Source organism: Pipistrellus kuhlii, unplaced genomic scaffold (genome assembly GCF_014108245.1).
Source record: "Pipistrellus kuhlii isolate mPipKuh1 unplaced genomic scaffold, mPipKuh1.p scaffold_m20_p_139, whole genome shotgun sequence".
In the NCBI taxonomy this organism is placed as follows: Eukaryota; Metazoa; Chordata; class Mammalia; order Chiroptera; family Vespertilionidae; genus Pipistrellus; species Pipistrellus kuhlii.
In genome coordinates this window covers 56336-72693 of record NW_023425448.1, presented here as the reverse complement: position 1 = coordinate 72693, position 16358 = coordinate 56336, and the positions used below count along the sequence as shown (strand labels likewise).

General features: G+C 59.4%; 1 protein-coding gene across 4 annotated transcripts in view; it reads right to left on the bottom strand.

The window, feature by feature from the left end:
* Nucleotides 1-3407: 3407 nt before the first annotated feature.
* KIDINS220 (kinase D interacting substrate 220) overlaps nucleotides 3408-16358 on the bottom strand; it is a 43094-nt gene continuing 30143 nt past the window's right edge. The window contains exons 22-30 of one of the 4 annotated variants that reach the window (XM_045581224.1): nucleotides 14620-14798; nucleotides 13916-14142; nucleotides 11955-12068; nucleotides 11240-11296; nucleotides 9529-9564; nucleotides 6483-6611; nucleotides 6068-6166; nucleotides 5030-5263; nucleotides 3408-4767 (exon numbers count right to left, since the gene is read on the bottom strand). In XM_045581224.1, the coding sequence (XP_045437180.1) occupies nucleotides 3526-4767; nucleotides 5030-5263; nucleotides 6068-6166; nucleotides 6483-6611; nucleotides 9529-9564; nucleotides 11240-11296; nucleotides 11955-12068; nucleotides 13916-14142; nucleotides 14620-14798 (2317 nt within the window). In that variant the 3' untranslated portion in view covers nucleotides 3408-3525. The remainder of the gene's footprint in view (nucleotides 4768-5029; nucleotides 5264-6067; nucleotides 6167-6482; nucleotides 6612-9528; nucleotides 9565-11239; nucleotides 11297-11954; nucleotides 12069-13915; nucleotides 14143-14619; nucleotides 14799-16358) is intronic. The other 3 variants (XM_045581225.1, XM_036436496.2, XM_036436498.2) reach the window with 3 other exon arrangements.

Genomic DNA, 16358 nt, shown 5'->3' with positions numbered 1-16358 from the left:
TCTCTCTTTCCCTCTCCATTCCTCTCTCTGAAACGAATAAAAGCATTGAAAAGACCCTTTAAAGAATCATTCTACTATTGGTCTGCAAATGGTTGCTCTCCCTTCTCTACTGACTCTTTACTCTTGTGATTCTTTGCTCTCTTCACGCCACAGTGATGGGAGTTCAGGGTGGAGCCCCTCCTGCTGCCGCCCAGGCCCCTTCCAGACCGTGTTGTGCTCTCGGTGCCAAGGTGGGATGCCCTGGCCACGAGGCCGCCGAGCCGAGTTAACCAGGCCCAGGCCGCTGAGCCGAGTTAACCAGGCCTTGGGAGATGAGTTAATGAGACTCCAGGCAGCTGAACTGACTTAACCAGGGCCGAGGCAGGAGGGCTGAGGTAACCCGGCCCGGGCAGTAGGGTCTAACTAACCAGGCTTAACCAGGCCCCAGGCAGCAGCTCTGAGTTAACCAGCACTGGGCTTCACTAGCAATGCTGCCTGCACAGCGTGGGCTCTGTGGGGGACAGTGGCGGATTTCCAGCCATTAATCCAGAGGCTTCCAGCCTCACTCTATTCCTTAAAACGGGAGGTGAGCTCTCAGGGTGCCGGCTGTGTTCGGCGCTGGCTCCCCTGCGGGGAGGTTCCTCACACCGGGTCCTCTGCAGGTCCTCTGGCCCTCGGGCGGCAGGTCTTCCTAGGCAGGAAACGTTCACAGTTATGAGGCCAGTGCACGAAATTGTTGCCCATTAAAAGAGGATTAGAGGAAATATTTTAATATTGCTATTTGCCCTTTGTAATAGAAGTGTCAGAGATGAAACAAAATTAGTAAAATGTATATGAAAACCTTCCTCCTATCAGAGTCTCGGACTCACCACGGGACCCGGAGTCAAATCCCCACCCACCCACATGCACCTCAAAATCCTGTGAGACCCAGACCCCCGCCCCTCCCCCATTGGGCTAGATCCAGGCCTGGCCAGTCCCGCCCTCGTCAAGTCCCACTGGGCAGGGGGCATGGCCTCAGGTCCCGTGGTCCGGCACCAGGACAGGGGGCATGGCCTGGGGCCCCCCCCTGAAGTCCCCCGTCAAGCGCTGCCGGGCAGGGGTGCAGTCTGCTAGGGTGGGGGGCACAGCCTGAAGTCAAGCCTCACCTGGTGGCGGCACCAGGACGGGCAGCTCACCTGAGGTCCCACTTCAAGTCCCACCAGGCAGGGCCGTGGCCTGAGGCCCCCGCCGAGCCTCACAGGGGCAGGGGAGGGCACAGTCTCAGGTCTGCTGACGGCTCAGAAAGGCTCCTTATGGGAACTTGGCCTCAGCTGTGGGTGCAGCCATCTTTGTACGGAGTGATGGCCAATTAGCACATCCCTCTTTATTAGAGAGGATTCTCCGTTCCATCTCCAGCTCATTAGCCTCAACCAAGGACCCTCAGCCTTTCGGGAGCGAGAGCCAGGAGTCCGCCCAGTGTGGCCCATGGCACACAGATCTCTTTCTGGCCGAGATGAGCTGAGGCGGCCCTGGGCAGCAGAGCTGAGGTAGCCAGTTCACTGCGGGTCGATGGTCTCTACCTACAGCGCAGAGGCAGGGAAGAGGAATTAAAGGTGCGATCGTTTCCGTTAGCCACTTCACCCCGAGCAAATGCCCGCCTTCTCCCCCCTGCTGCCTGCTGCCCGCCGCCCGCCGCCTGAGCCTGGGTGGCCGGAGGGCCGGGCCTGGACTGCAGGGGGGATCTGGCTGCACATTCCCTCTAAGCCACTGGTCCCTGCGGTAAGGAAACAGCCCCCTAGTCCTCGCTTTTCCTGGGAGTTACGTTGATTTAGTCAGTTTTTCAGGAATTCAGGGCTTTCAAATCTGGGAAACTTCTAAATAGGCTGAGCATTCCTGTTATTACCAAAGATTATGTAATATTAAAACTATTTAAATGCAGTTTTTTAGCCAGAAGGAAAAATATTTAATTTCATTCAAAAACTATTTTTCTAAAGGCGTTTGTAAGGAAAAGATGATTAAAATAGATTTTACTGCAGTCTGTAACATGCAGTCTGAAGAGTGGCCAATTTAAGATGACGACTTTAGCAAACAAGGTTCTAAACGTACCAGGCTGGGCAGTTAGAATTACTGTCACTACAGGAAGCTCATGTGGGTGAGATACACCACACACTCCCAGAGGATGGGCTCAGCTCTGAGTGATCCTGGACGTGCAGCAACAGAAGGCGCTGGGCAAGAGCCATGTGAGAGCCAGGCCGACCCACACGTTATACACACACACACTCACACACACACAGACTCACAGATCCCATGGGTGACGGTGTGACTGGTTTGCTGACTCTGTGACGTGTGGAAAAGCAAACTTCCAGAGAGTTCATTCGAATAACTGAGAGCCCCCAGGACCCGGACAACCGACTTCTCGCAGCAGCAGATGCGCACGGGCCCAGCTCCGGGGCCTGTGGGGCGGCTCAGAACTGCCCGGACGTCCCTAACAGGCTCCGGACACACAGAACGGGCACCGTCATTGCCGTACGAATAAGAACTCCGAGCCAGCGTCGCATGCAATCTCTTTTATTTTTCTAGCGTTTTGTACACCGAGGACCAGGGTGTGGCTCACAGCAGCACAGACACTGCGTGTGCGGGGCGCGTCCGCTCACTGGAGGGAGGGGTTGCCTCGGAGATAATCACGGACTGCACAGCACCGCACGCTCACACACACATCCCAAAGCCAGCGGTTCCGGATCCGAGGTCCTCCATCCGTCCCGCCTGACTGGTCAGAACACGGGTAGGCCGCGCAAAATAACACGCTGTGAAAACGTTAGACACTTGAGCCTCAGGCAGGGAGATCCTAAACAGCAACTACGTCAAGCTAATAACCTATCTGCACAGGAACGAAGGTCGTGAAGGAAGCCATCGGAGGGACACTGCACTAGGCACTCACGCTACAATCACATCTGAACCCCACGCCTGGAGGGCCCCGCCCCCGAGGAGCCAGGTTCTCCTTGCTGCCGGGGCCGGCGGGGAAACCGGCACACGCTTCACGGTTCCAGAGCGATGGCGGTCCGGGCCGGAGGGAGGAGCCCAGGGACTGTGGACCCTCTCAAAGCCCCTTTATCCTCCATTTCCCACTTAGGCTTAAAACCCTTGGATAAGTGGCCTGACTGGGTCTCAGTTTGCCTCCAGTCTCTGGCTGCTCCGTACCTGTCAGTTCTCCTCTCTTACCCTAAAAGCGAACTGGGCTCGAGCCTGCCTCAGTCTGCGAGCGCTCCCCAGGGCGCTGTTTTCTTGGCGAATTACAGCCTTTGTATGTGAGATACCTGAGCCGTCCTTACCCTCGGACCCTCTCAGACGTTTTCATGGGGTTGGTGCCGATGGAAGGTAAAACAGCAGGAAGTCTGGAAGCCTCTACTCTTCTAGCTACAAAGGCAGCGGGCAGCCTGAGGCGGCAGCGGCCTCTGCCCACGGCCTTGCGCTCACTGTACACACACAACAGACACACGGGAATGAAAGGGTGCCCTCGCCCTACAGCCCGGTCCGCTGCCCCGGCCTCGGGTGCCGCCCGCGGGCTCCCTACAGGATGCTCTCCCGCTCCTCCCCGAAGCCGGCGCTGTCGGCGGCCGCGGCCAGCAGCTCGGAGGCCTCCTTGGAGAGCCGGGCGTAGCTGGCCCGGGGGCCCCGCTTGGGCGCCGGGCCCCGCAGGTTCTCGTTGTGCAGGGCGGTGGCGCTGGGGCTGGGCCGCAGCGGGACGGGGCCCGTGTCCCGGGGCCCCTCCCTCTCGTCGAGGCCCTGGGTGGGCCTGCCGGCCGGGGCGCTGTTGTTGTTGAGGGTCACGGTGCTGGGCGTGCGGTTGAGGTTGAAGGCCTTGGGGCCGGCGGGCCAGGCCTCCTCGGGGCTGCTGGCCACCAGGCTGCACTCGGACGGGCTCGGCTTGTCCTCGGAGCAGATGGACATGCGGGCCAGGCCGGGCTCGGGCAGGCCGCTCAGGCTGCGCGGCGGCCCGCGGGGGCCGTCCTCCCCCAGCTCGATGAGGTCGGCCTTGTCCAGCCGCGCGTCGCCCGCCTCGTTGAGCAGCGAGTGGCTGGGGGAGCTCTCGCTGGAGCGCACGCCCGAGTCGGACGAGTCCTTCTTGTCCAGCAGCGCGTCCGACAGGTACTCCTTGGCCTTGATGAAGGAGCGCAGGGGCTCGGCGCCGCGCTCGGGCGACCGGGCCGCCCGCTCCGCCCGGCCCTCGGCCTTCCGGTCCTTGTCCTCGCGCAGCAGGGGCGTGTGGTCGGACTCCTCGGGGCCGGACTCGTCCTCGTCGCTGGGGAGCTTCTGGTAGCGCAGGCCGCCGCCCTTGAGCTTCAGGTCCGTCTGGAAGAGGCTGGGCCGCTCGGAGGACTTGCGGCCCGGGAGCAGCTTGCTGGCGGCCTGGTCGGACCGCTCGTCCTCCTCGGTGATGGGGTCCAGCGGGGAGGCGTCGCTGGTGGAGATCCCGGACGAGGAGTAGTCCAGGACGTCGGCCCGCTTCAGCAGGAACGGCTTCCGCCCGTCCTCCGGCCTCGGCTCGCCGTCCTTGGCCTTGTCCGGCTCCAGGGCCGCGTGCAGGGAGCCCCCCGAGGCGCTGGGGCCCAGGTAGCACGTGCTGTGCGGGGAGGACCTGCCGCTGACGGCCGTGGAGCCCGGCCCCCCTTCTAGCTGCGACATCTGCGCGATGTACTCCCTGTAGGCGTCCCGGTACTCCGCCTGCACCTTGTCCGTCAGCTTGGAGATCTCGATGCTGGAGTCCTGCGAGTTGAGGCTCGACAGGCTGGGCGTTCTGCGCGGCTGCGACTGCGAAGACAGAAAATAACGTCAGCATTAGTGAGCAAGAGGGGCGGGGCAGCCAGCCCGCAGGCCTCGGCGGTGGAGCAGCGAGCTATGAACCACAAGGTCAGGGTTCGATCCCCCCCACCCCGCTTTCCTGTCTGCGCTCGCCCCGTCCAGCCACCGAGCTTCTCCCTCGGGCAGCACGGCCCGCAGCCCCCATCGCTGACCACGGCCTTACTCCCTCCCTCTCTCCCTCCCTCCCAGCCCGAGCCGCGGGCGGGCGCACCTGCCAGCTGAGGTTGCTGTGCCGCGGGGCGCCCTCCTCCAGGCCCAGCGTGTTGAGCTCCTCGAAGCTGAAGTTGAGGGTGTAGGGGGCCTGGCCCGGGAGCTCGGTGTGCGGCAGCTCGTGGGGGGCCCTGCGGGCCGGCTCCCCCGGGGCCGCGGGGCCGCTGTTGTTCTCGTTGAGCAGCCGCAGGTCCTCCGCGGCCGCCTGGTGCTCCGCGCTCCGCAGCTCCAGCACCTGCGGGGAAAGCGCCCCTGAGACATCCACCTCCAGAACCTTCTGGAGGCCCCGCACACCCTGCCAGGCCGCAGGCAGCAGCATCAGAGGTCACTTAGACATAAAAGCAAGTTATCCTCTGGACTGAGCAGACACTCCGTAAGCGCATGCCCACGCGTGTGTGTGTCCTGTCCCCCTCGTGCACACGGAGGAGGAACGGGCACAATCACATGCGTGTCATGCTCACATCTGACCGTCCCGTGGCTGTTTTAACCGAAGGACAAAACAAAGGGCAGCGGGGAGTGTGAGGACCGGGCTGGGCGGTGCTCCCGCGGAGAGACCAGCTGTGATCAGGAGCCACTGCGGGGGGGAGGGGGGGGCACACAGGACCCCAGGGAGCGTGGGGCCCAGTCCGAGCCTCAGGAGCAGGGGCCAGCGGGAGGGGACGGCTGAGGGAGCAGCCAGGGCCGGGGCTCTGAGCCTGCTGGGCGGATCCTGGCCGGAGGCGGGTGGGGGCCGTGTCCGGGACGCTGGGATGAGGGCCGCGGGGGGGGGGGGCGGACACCGAGCGCAGTGTTTGCTGAGGAGACACAGGACTCCGCTGTGAGGGGCGTGCAGGCCTGCCCAGGACGGACGGAGGCCACGGCCTGAGCTTGGGCGGAGCAGAGGCAGGCGGAGGGGAGGGGAGGCCGAGGGCGGCATCGGGCTGGGTGCCTGCCCGCAGGACACGCCTCGGCAGGTGCCCACACGCATGCTCCCTGCCTTTCAGGACGCACAGGCCCTCCGCCCGGCCCTGCTGCCCGGACGCCGGGAGCACAGCCTCACCGCACTCCGGAACAGGTGCCAGTCCCCGAAGTTCATGCTCATCTCCTTCTTCAGCTCCTCGAGGTCGCACTGCGCCAGCACACGGCCGTTGACGTTGGCCTGGGGACGGGCGGGGGGAGGTGAGGCTCGGGGCGCGCAGCTCACACGGCCCAGGGCCGGCCAGGCCGTCCCACACCACAGGCTGAGAGCGTGTCGGCGTCCTCGCTCAGTGACCCACCTCTTCCGGGACCAGGCGGGGCCGGCCTCGGGCTCTGTCCATACCCCCTCCCGCCAACCCTGCCCCATCCCAGCATGCACTGCGGCTGCCGGGGGGACCGAGAGCACAACTCAGAGCTGCGTGCACAGGTCCCCCCCTCCCCACCTCGGGCATGGCTGCATGCACAGGCTCTCCCCCGGGCAGGCAGGGCCGGCTCACCTTGCGGATGGTGGCGCAGTACTGCGGCAGCATGCTCGGCTCCAGCCCCTCGATCTGCTTCAGCCGCTCGCACACGGCATCCACGGTCATGGCGCTCAGCGCCCCCACGCCGGGGGCCGGGCCCGCGCCCTGGAACACGCGGGAGAACGTGTTAACGGAGGGGAGAGGCGGGCACAGCCGGAGCTCAGGGAGACACACCAGCACTCACTAACAGTGTCACTACAGGACAAGCAGGGAGCGTGGGGGGCGGGTCCCGCTGTCCCCGTCCTCAGCAGCTCTCCCCACTCCACGGCCTGGCAGCCTCTGCAGGAGGGCAGCCTGGGCACGCCAGGCCCCCAGAGGGTGCACTCCGAGCGCCGGGGCAGGGCTGAGCCTGATGTAAGCCAGGGGCCGGGTGCCCTCAGGGCGCCAGTGCTGTCCCTCCTCAGACAGCTCAGCAGTCGGACCTGGGCCATCTCCGGTTACACTTCCCTTACGCTGATCTATACCACGTAACCAGAAGGCATCCCTCTTCACACGTGAGAGTAAACAGCCCGTGACGACACGGTCTCCTCCAGAGAACCAAAACCAGTCCCCGGCGTTCACCGAGAAGGGCGTCCATGGCAGAGGATCTGCTTCTTTGGTGAAATGAGCTGCCCTGTAACCCACCAAAGCCAGTCTGGCTCGGCTTCTGCGCTGAGCTCTGGGGAGAGGGAGGTGCAGCGGACTGAACGTCAGCGTGCTTCTGGGGACAGAGGCGGCGGCGTTACCGCAGGTTTTCTACGATGGCCGCTGTCATAAAACTAGCTGGTGCCCGTGAATCTCACGGAGGAAGGAGAAACAGAACAAGCGCGATAAGGAAAAAGCAAACGTGATGACTTATCGGGTAAACACTAAAACCTGACTCGATTACTGGGCGCAGAACGGCAACACTAAAGCTCATCACGCGTTCTCACTTGGAAACGGCCTGTGACAAGTCAAGAACAGATCGTTTCAGCACACATCACACTTCCTTCTTAAAAAACTTCCTAGCACGAAAACTGGAACGCAGAGGACGTTGGTTTGCTGAAACTGCTGTGTAAGTGTCAGAGCGCACACCGCCTGGGACTCCCCCGGGCCCACGGGCGTTCACAAACGGACTGGAACCGCCTCGAGGGGCACTGGTGTCATCGGGGGAGGCGGGGACCAAGCCCTGGCACACCCACCCGGGGAAGGGGCAGGAAGCGGAGGGGCACGGGCGCGCACGCCCAGCAGGCAGGCGCCAGGCTGCTCCAGCAGCCTCATGGGAGGAGATCTCAGAGGTGTCGGTACCGTCTCTGCGTGTTAAACCCGCAGGCACACGGCTTCAGGGAAGGAGTGAGACAGAATGAAGGGCACGTGTGTAACACACACACATAGGACACGCACAGCAGCACCTGTCCCTTTCTCACTCTCACACTCACCTCCACGCAGCACCAGCGGGGGGCACCCACCCACCCACCCCCGCAGGCCCATCTCATGAACACGCCTGGCAGTTTTTAAGTTGCACTCTCGTTAAAATGTATGTTCTACCGGAAGAAGAAATTATTGGCCGTCCATTCAACAACAAAAAAGCCAGGTAAGTCAAATTTGTTCTGAAAAGTCAATAATCCTACTGCCTCCAGGTTTAAAGTTAATTGTTAAACATTACGATTTAAAAATGCAATGACTTATTGCAGACCAATTTAACAAGATCTAAATACTTGGAATCCACATGATGATGTCATAAAATGAAATATTTTCTAGCTACACTATAGTTAATGTTCAAAACCACACTTTTCCAAATCTGTGTTGTTTCATTGGGCGTGAAGCACATGTAGACGCACTAAAAACACCATTTAAAAGTAAGGCCTTTGCAGCCTCCAGCTCAAGGCAGCATGGAGGGTAAGAACCCCTGCAAACTAGGATCCACATAACCATTCTGGTGACGGAGAGGGTTCTGCTGTGTTGTTGTTTTTAAATATGTTTTTATTGATTTGAGAGAGAGAAAGGGAGACAGAGAGAGAAACCTTGGTGAGAGAGGAACAATTGGCTGCCTCCAGCACGCCCCCTACTGGGGATGGAGCCCACACCCTGGGCCTGTGCCCTGAGCGGAAGCGAACCCTGACCATGGTGTACCGGAGCCGCACTGGCTGTGGCTCGGTGGGGAGATGGGAGTTTTTAAAATCTCCTTCCAATCAGACTCGGGCCATGAGTTGTGTTTCCGTCCTGATGAGGGTGAAGGTGAAGGTTCTTAAAAGGGCCACAACCGCCAAGACCGGTTTGGCTCAATGGATAGAGTGTCGGCTTGGGGACTGAAGGGTCCCGGGTTCGATTCCGGTCAAGGGCATGTACCTTGGTTGCGGGCATATCCCCAGTAGGGGGTGTGCAAGAGGCAGCTGATCGATGACTCTCTCTCATCGATGTTTCTAACTCTCTATCTCTCTCCCTTCCTCTCTATACAAAATCAATAAAATATATTTAAAAAAAAAAAAAAAAAAAAAAAAAAAAAAAAAGGGCCACAACCACCCAGAGCCGACAGCCCTGGCCCCCTGGTGATGGCAACGGCGCAGACGCTGCCTCTGATGCCGCCGTCACCCGCACCGGGGGGGGGGGGGGGGGGGGGGGGGGGGACGACCGTGGTGGTTTGGTGTCAGCCCCGTGCTAAGGCTCTTTGCGGAGTGGCTGTGTGTGTGCGGGAGACAGGGCTGCTGAGGGACAAGCAGAGGAACGCTATTGGCTCTCCCGCTGGGACATGTCACCCCCTCCCCTCACGTGAGAGCAGCAGTGGCTCCGAGCGGCCGGCGGGCTCAGCACCGTGCTGTAAGGACAACGTTTTAAAAACCAAGTGCTGAGCCGCTGCCGTGAACATGGCACAAAGTTTTAGCCGTCCTCTAAATGCCAACCGTTCCCGTGAACATGGCACAAAGTTTTAGCCGTCCTCTAAGTGCCAACCGTTCCCGTGAACATGGCACAAAGTTTTAGCCGTCCTCTAAATGCCAACCGCGCCCTCACTACAGCCTCCCGTTCCCGTGGCGACGGCCCAGCCCCGAGGGAGCGGCGCCCTTACCCACGGCGTCGGCGGCTGTCCCGTCCACGGCCGCGCCTGGCGAGAGAGACAGCGTCAGGGACACGCACTCGCCCGGCGCCGGGCGAGGCCAGTGGTGGAAACGGGCTGCCTGGCCGAGCCCATCGCTCTACTCCCCCTGGGCCCGGGACTGTCCGGGGAAGCCAAGGCCTCCGCTTTTAACCCCTTCATGAGCGATCTGAATGGCGCTCTCTTGGGCTGCGGGCTTCTCTGCTTCCCTCCAGCTGGACTCGGAGTCTCGGTCCAAGGCTCCTTGGCGGCCGTCCGCTCTGGCCCATGCTGGCTCCTCTACAGCGGCCGGCACCTACCCCCTCCGCCGCCCCCACTACGAGCCCTGGCCTCCTGCAGTCCCCTCACAAGATACACCCCCCACCGGCCTCGTGGTAGACGGGCCGCCCTTGCTCACAGGCTGTGCCTGGCCAGCTCCTGACGTCTGCCCTCCTGGTGCCTGCTCTAAGCTCCTCACGTGTCTGCAATGACAGTCTGTCACCCGGTGCTCTGCTGAGGGACAGCTGAGCGAGCAGAGAGGGGCTCCATCAGAGACACAGTGTCCCCCCGGGACCGGAAGCCACGGGGCCACGAGGTAACCCTCTTCCCGGCCGCCGCGTCTCCACTGGCTCAGCGTGAGGCCCAGGCTGTCCCCCGACGGCTGCCCCCGTTTCCACCACTGCTCTAGTCGGTGTGAACGTGTCTACTGCGACCGGGCTACGCACACTCTACAGCTACGGCCGCCGTTAGTTTCCTAAAAGCAGAGCAGCTCGGTAAGGCCCGGTACTCACTAGGCAGGTCAGCTACCGTTAACGTGAGGAAAGCGGCAGACGGTTATCTCACTGCACAGGGGCCGCGCCCACTCGGGTGCCGGACCCCGTCCCCGGCTCCTTTCCGGACGAGCTCAGCACCTCCCGGGCTCAGCGCCCTCGCTGCCGCCCCCGGGGCCCCGAGGACACCCCGTCTGCGCGGGGACAGCTGTGTCCCCAGGGCTGTATGGCCACCAGTGCCTCAGTGTCTGCCGTCCATCGGGGGGGGGGGAGGCCCTGCCCGCTGGAGGCCCTGGATGAACAGCAGTCCCCCTGCGACGGGCAGTGACCGGGCTGCGGGCTCCTCCGGCACCGAGCGGTGAGGACGGCTTCCTGCACCCTCTCCTGGGAGCCACTCAGCGCTCCAGCGAAATGCCAACGATTTTACAAGGGTCACCGAGCCCTCGAGAACACCAAAGGGTTTCCTCTCTCTCAGGAACATTAACTGAATGACAGTAAGAAGACTACCGTCTTCCCCATGGTGAGCCCCCGCGGGGAGCCCGGGCCCGTCTGTGAGCAGCCAGAAGCGAAGGAAGCTTCTAGGCTCATCGAGGAAACGCAGGTCTGTGAGCGAGAAGCTGAGCAATGAGACGCACAGCGGCTTCCTCTCGGGGGCGCCGCTGACACCCGGCCTTTCCTTTCGCAGCCTCGGGGGGAGGGGACGTGCACATGCCCTTGACCGGACGAGGAGGGGATGTGCCCTATTTTCAGTTATTCTCCATGCGGAGGCTCAGGAGAGCCAGCAGAGGGATCACCACCCCAGCACTGCCCGGCCCGGGGAGTGGACGACACGGCACCGGCACCGCGCTGCCCGTCACGCCCGGTCATTAGCGGCCACACGCGGATGCAGTTAGTGGGCCGAGCGAGGCGCTGCCACGCCACACACACGCCATTACCCTCGAGGGGCTGGTGGGCGAGGGGAGCCCCTCAGCTGCGTCCTCCTTGATGACCTCCTAGCAACACAGAACAGAGGTGGTGAGGGCGCGGGAGGAGGACACGGGTTAGGGCCGCGGCACCTGCAGTGACACACGTCCCGTCCAGGGAAGGCTGGGTCCTACGCCTCTGCCCCCGGGTTGTATGATCTGTCCACAGGGACTTCCTTCTTTCTTTAGGTTACTTAACGAACCTGACCAGCAGGGGCACCTAATGTTAGCAAAAATGGGCTGCTTTGGATTAGATTAAAAAGTAGCTACATTTGAATAACTTCCTTTTCCTATTTAATTTCTGCCATTAAACTTAACATGTTCTTTCCATGTATCACCTGATTTTTACACAAAAGGGCTCACATACATACAGATGCCACCTATGCGTGTCCTTTAAAGACACTGGGAACCAGCAGGAGTGAAGGCCTGTGTAACGCGGTGACAAACGCGCACTGTAAGCAGACACGCGCTGTCAGCTTCTCAGCCTTCCCCCCGCGGCCGCCGGGCGGCCCTTCACAGAGTCCACAGAAAGGAAAACACATACGCTCACGTTGGTAACAGCTGAGGTTTCCTGAAGCTGTTTACAAAGTAAGCTGCATTCTCTTTCTACAGAAAGGAAATAACCCACTCTAATGTTCTAGATGGTTCTTAGCAGAGTAATACTTTAGTTACCCCTTTTTATACTTACTAGGCCATTGGTTTGATCTCTGGACAAACTCGATTTTACTGTTGGACGTGAGATGAGATGTTGGGAACCGCCAGGGTAATACCGTGGCGAGTAAAAGTAGGGGGCAAAGAATGGCTATGGAAAAAACACGTAACAAAAGAACGGGATAAACAATCACGGAAATCAAAGGGTAATGAGACTTATCAAATGAAACTAAACAACAAAACACAGACTTTAATGCAAATGACAAACGAAAGAAAAAAGCCTTTCTCATATTCTACCAGATATCAAACCCCAAACTTGACATATTAAATTATTACACTGACTTACTAAAAGCTTTTTTTAAAGCAACTAAAGTCTTACACCTTATAATTTAACACACGAGTGTCTCTTTATATTAGTAATTTTATGGGCTAATTACCAAGTGTTAGGTTCTAAATGATTTATAAATATTAACATAATCTCTTATAAAAAAGCAGAATGGAATCTTAATAGAAAACTATTCTTTACCAAAAGTAAATAAATAAAAATAAATAAAAGGTTAGCTTAGGTAAGACCAGATGTGTAGTCTGTGTGACAACAGCCTGCACAGACCTCAGAGGGGAAGCCAGAGTCCCGGCGGGAGCTGTCACTCTCAGCGTTTACCCTGACGAGCTCCTTGTTAGCGGGAGCTGCCAGACTGCATGGGCAAAGGCCAAGATTAGGGTTCCCCCGCTTCAGTGTCCTACAATGACACCTTTCTCACTCCTGCCGTTTTAAGAAAATTATTCTGCTTTTACTTCCTGATTACAAACCTCAAATAACTACAAAAAAGTAACTAGACTTAAAACTGTGAGAGAACTGTAAATGTTTTAGAAATAATAAAACGTTATTAAAATATCACATGATGTTCTTCACGTGAAATGGGTGAACACAGGTCTCAGCCTGGATGGTGTGGTAATTTTTGAAAAATAAGTTCATGGTCTCAAAAGCTCAACTGTCCCCAAATGGTCAGCGGAGCCGTTCTGACTCCATGTCAGCGGCTGGGCCGGAAGTGCCCGCACCGCCTGCCGAGCGCCAGGCGGGCAGCGGGCACCCCTTCGCCCCGCACTCCGAGCAGCCGGGATGGGCGGCCAGTGACCCACGGGGCCAACGCTGTTAACAAATTTAATTTAATTTAAATGCTGGTCCTAGCCCGCTTCCTCGCTCACGTGGGCTGAGTGTGGCCAGAAGACCAGCTGTTTCTGGACTGGACTGAAGCAGGAGACAACGGAGCTGACGTGACGGGCCGGGCACCGGGCACTCAGCTGCGCTCCCTCTCTCCAGCAGGAGGCTCCCGGGCCCCTGAGTCACAGCGACCCGTGCCGAGACCGAAATGAGACTGTAACGGCTGAGGCGTTAATTCGGCCAAGGCGTCAGTCCCACAGGCAGGATTCCTATTACCGTCTCCATTTAAAAGCTACACTGCAGCCCTAGCTGGTTCGGCTCAGTGGATAGAGCATCAGCCTGTGGACTAAAGGGCCCCAGGTTCGATTCCGGCCAAGGGCATGTACCTTGGTTGCGGGCACATCCCCAGTGGTGGATGATGCAGGAGGCAGCTGATCGGTGTTTCTCTCTCATCTATGTTTCTAACTCTCTATTCCTCTCCCTTGCTCTCTGTAAACAATCAATAAAAATAAAAAATAAAAAAAGCTACACCGCACACGAAGCACAGTCGCTGACCCCCTGCAGCGTCTCCGACCACACGGTGTCCAGCCCACGGGAAGCACATGCAGACGGAACCGTCCAGCCTGGCTGACGGGCACAGCGCGGGCTCCTTCCCTCCGGCTGAGAGCGCACAGCCTCGCCTGACCTGAGACCCACTAACATGCAGCGTCCTCCAAGTTTAAAATAGCATATACATTAAATTTAAACGTAACCTTTTCCTAGTTTTAAAGCTAAAGGACAGCTTCTAAGTAATCCAGCCCCCTCAGCAGGAACGCCTGGTGCTCCCGCCTGCTCACCCGGTTGTAGAAGGGGTGCTGGGGCCCCGTCATCCCGCTGTAGTAGCTGCTGTGCGGCTGGGGGGACACCACGCCCCCGGCGAAGGGGCCGTTGAAGGAGGTGGTCGAGGAGCAGACGGACGGGGGCTGGCTGTAGCCGGACGCGGGCCGGGGGGCGGCTTCGTGCAAGGGCAGCGGGGGGTAGGCCAGGCCGCCGATGTTGATCTGCTCCCGGGCAGCGCGGACATCTGGAAGGTAAGGGGTCCCAGAGGAAGAGACGGACGTTAGTGGTCAGTCACCCGCGCCTGCTCCTTCGCTGGCTCCGTGGGGGAGCGTCGGCCTGGGGACCGGATGCCGTGTGCGCACCTGTACGCAGAGGTGCCCCAGCACAACGTGATCACCCCACCACGTCCTGCCCTGCCCTCCCGCGTCCCCGCTCAGGACGAAGGCGCCGTCTCCCCAGGGAGCCGGGGGACGGAAGAGGGGAGACAGCACAGGGCGGCCCGGAGGCCCATGAACAGAATGACTGCCGAGCCGGGGCGGGGCGGGGGGCACAGACGGAGCTAAGGAGCGGCGCTTCCTTCCGGCCCCGCACCCGCCGGCCCGCCCTCCGCGGAGATGGGGTCCGGCGCGCCCTCCGCGGAGACGGGGTCCGGCGTGCTGGGCGTTCGCGGGGAGGGGGAGGCGGGCGCGTGGACGGCGGGCACTCTGAGGGCGGCACCCACCGGCAATGATCTCCCGCAGCTTGGGGTCCAGGTTCACGGTGCAGGGCAGAAAGGTCTTCACGTCGCGCGCCACCAGCACGGGCGTCCGCGAGGCCAGGAACACCTCGAAGTTCCTGACGTCCCCGTCGATCTCCAGCAGCGGCTCCACGTCCTTGGTCGTCGGGATGTTCTTTGAGATTCTTCAGCAGGAAAGAGACGAGAAAGGTCACTCACGTCCCCACCAGGAAGGCAAACTCCGCAGAAAACTAAGTCACGGTACACACTCTGCCGCCACGAAATCTTGTCAAAGGAAAAGCAGGCGGCACAGCTGCACGGCCGTCAGGACACCGGTGGGTCCGCGTGGCCTGCCTCTGCCAGCAACTCGTGGCCAGGACACAGGAAGGAAGGAGCGTGCAGCACACGCCCACGGAGCTGCTTGGGACAGCGATGGGCACAAGGCTCTCTGCTTTACTTGCTGGGATTCTGCAAAGGATTTCATTTGAAAGGTCTCCAGGGGGAACCACCGCCCGAGGCGGCCTCACTGCTGGCAAGTGCTCAGGCAGGAGCGAGTCGGATGCAAACAACACCCCCCAGGCCGGTGCCGGGGGCCAGTGAAGAGGCAGAGGCAAACGCTCCGAGCCCGCCTGGAGCAGGGCCCGCAGGACGAGGCAGAGCCGCCCTCACAGCGCCGCGAGGCTCACACCACGGTCAGACACCCCGACAACAGCTCTTAAGAGGCAAGACCCACTTCCACAGCGGCTTGGGTGGCGCCAACAGTGCCACAGGGGCTGCCAAGCGATGAGTGTTCACGATGCTGTGCCTTTAAGAAGTCTTGAGGAGCTTTACATGAATCGTTCAGAGAAAGCAGATGCTCTGCATACCACGCTGAGGAACTGGCAGAGAATGGGCACTGCCCTCAAAGTGTACCCAGGAATGTCTCAGACTAAAGCAAACCCTTCGTTCTCAGGCTGTCTTAAAGACCTAGTTTTACTAAGCACAGGACCCAAATCCTACAATGCTTAGGATTTAATATTTTTAAAAGTAAATAAATACAAATGTGTTAAGACCAATAAAAACCGCCGAAACCGGTTTGGCTCAGTGGTAGAGCGTCGGCCTGCGGACTGAAAGGTTCCAGGTTCGATTCCGGTCAAGGGCATGTACCTTGGTTGCGGGCACATCCCCAGTAGGGAGTGTGCAGGAGGCAGCTGATAGATGTTTCTCTCTCATCGATGTTTCTAACTCTCTTCCTCTCTGTAAAAAATCGATAAAATATATATTTTTAAAAGGACCAATAAAAACCTCCTCTCTTCATCTCCATCCTTTCCCAAATGCAAATGGAAAAGGGTTTTAGAAGAAAAGGCACAACTGAGCTTTACAACAATCGAGGGTCAGGCGACTATCCGTCAGCCTGCAAGCATGATTCTCAGGGCTCATCGGCGGCCTGCGGGGCCATCTTGAAAAGAACAAGAAACGGATATTGAACTTGAGAACTGGAAAGACTCATTCAACTCAGCGTTCCCTGGCCTTTGTGCAGTGAGGGAGAGCAAAGCGCAGGGCTTGGCTGTTTCTGGGGGAACACTGCCACCTTGTGGACCTTATGGATATTACTAACAGGCCCCTCAGCGGGTTTGACATCAGCACCTCACCTCACCTAGCCTCTCATTAGCTGTGTTTTTGTTGTAGTGACCTTTGTTAGCTCTCAGGTCGGGAACAATGTAAAAACACTTTTACTTGAGATGCTGAGATCACAGGCCTCCGCT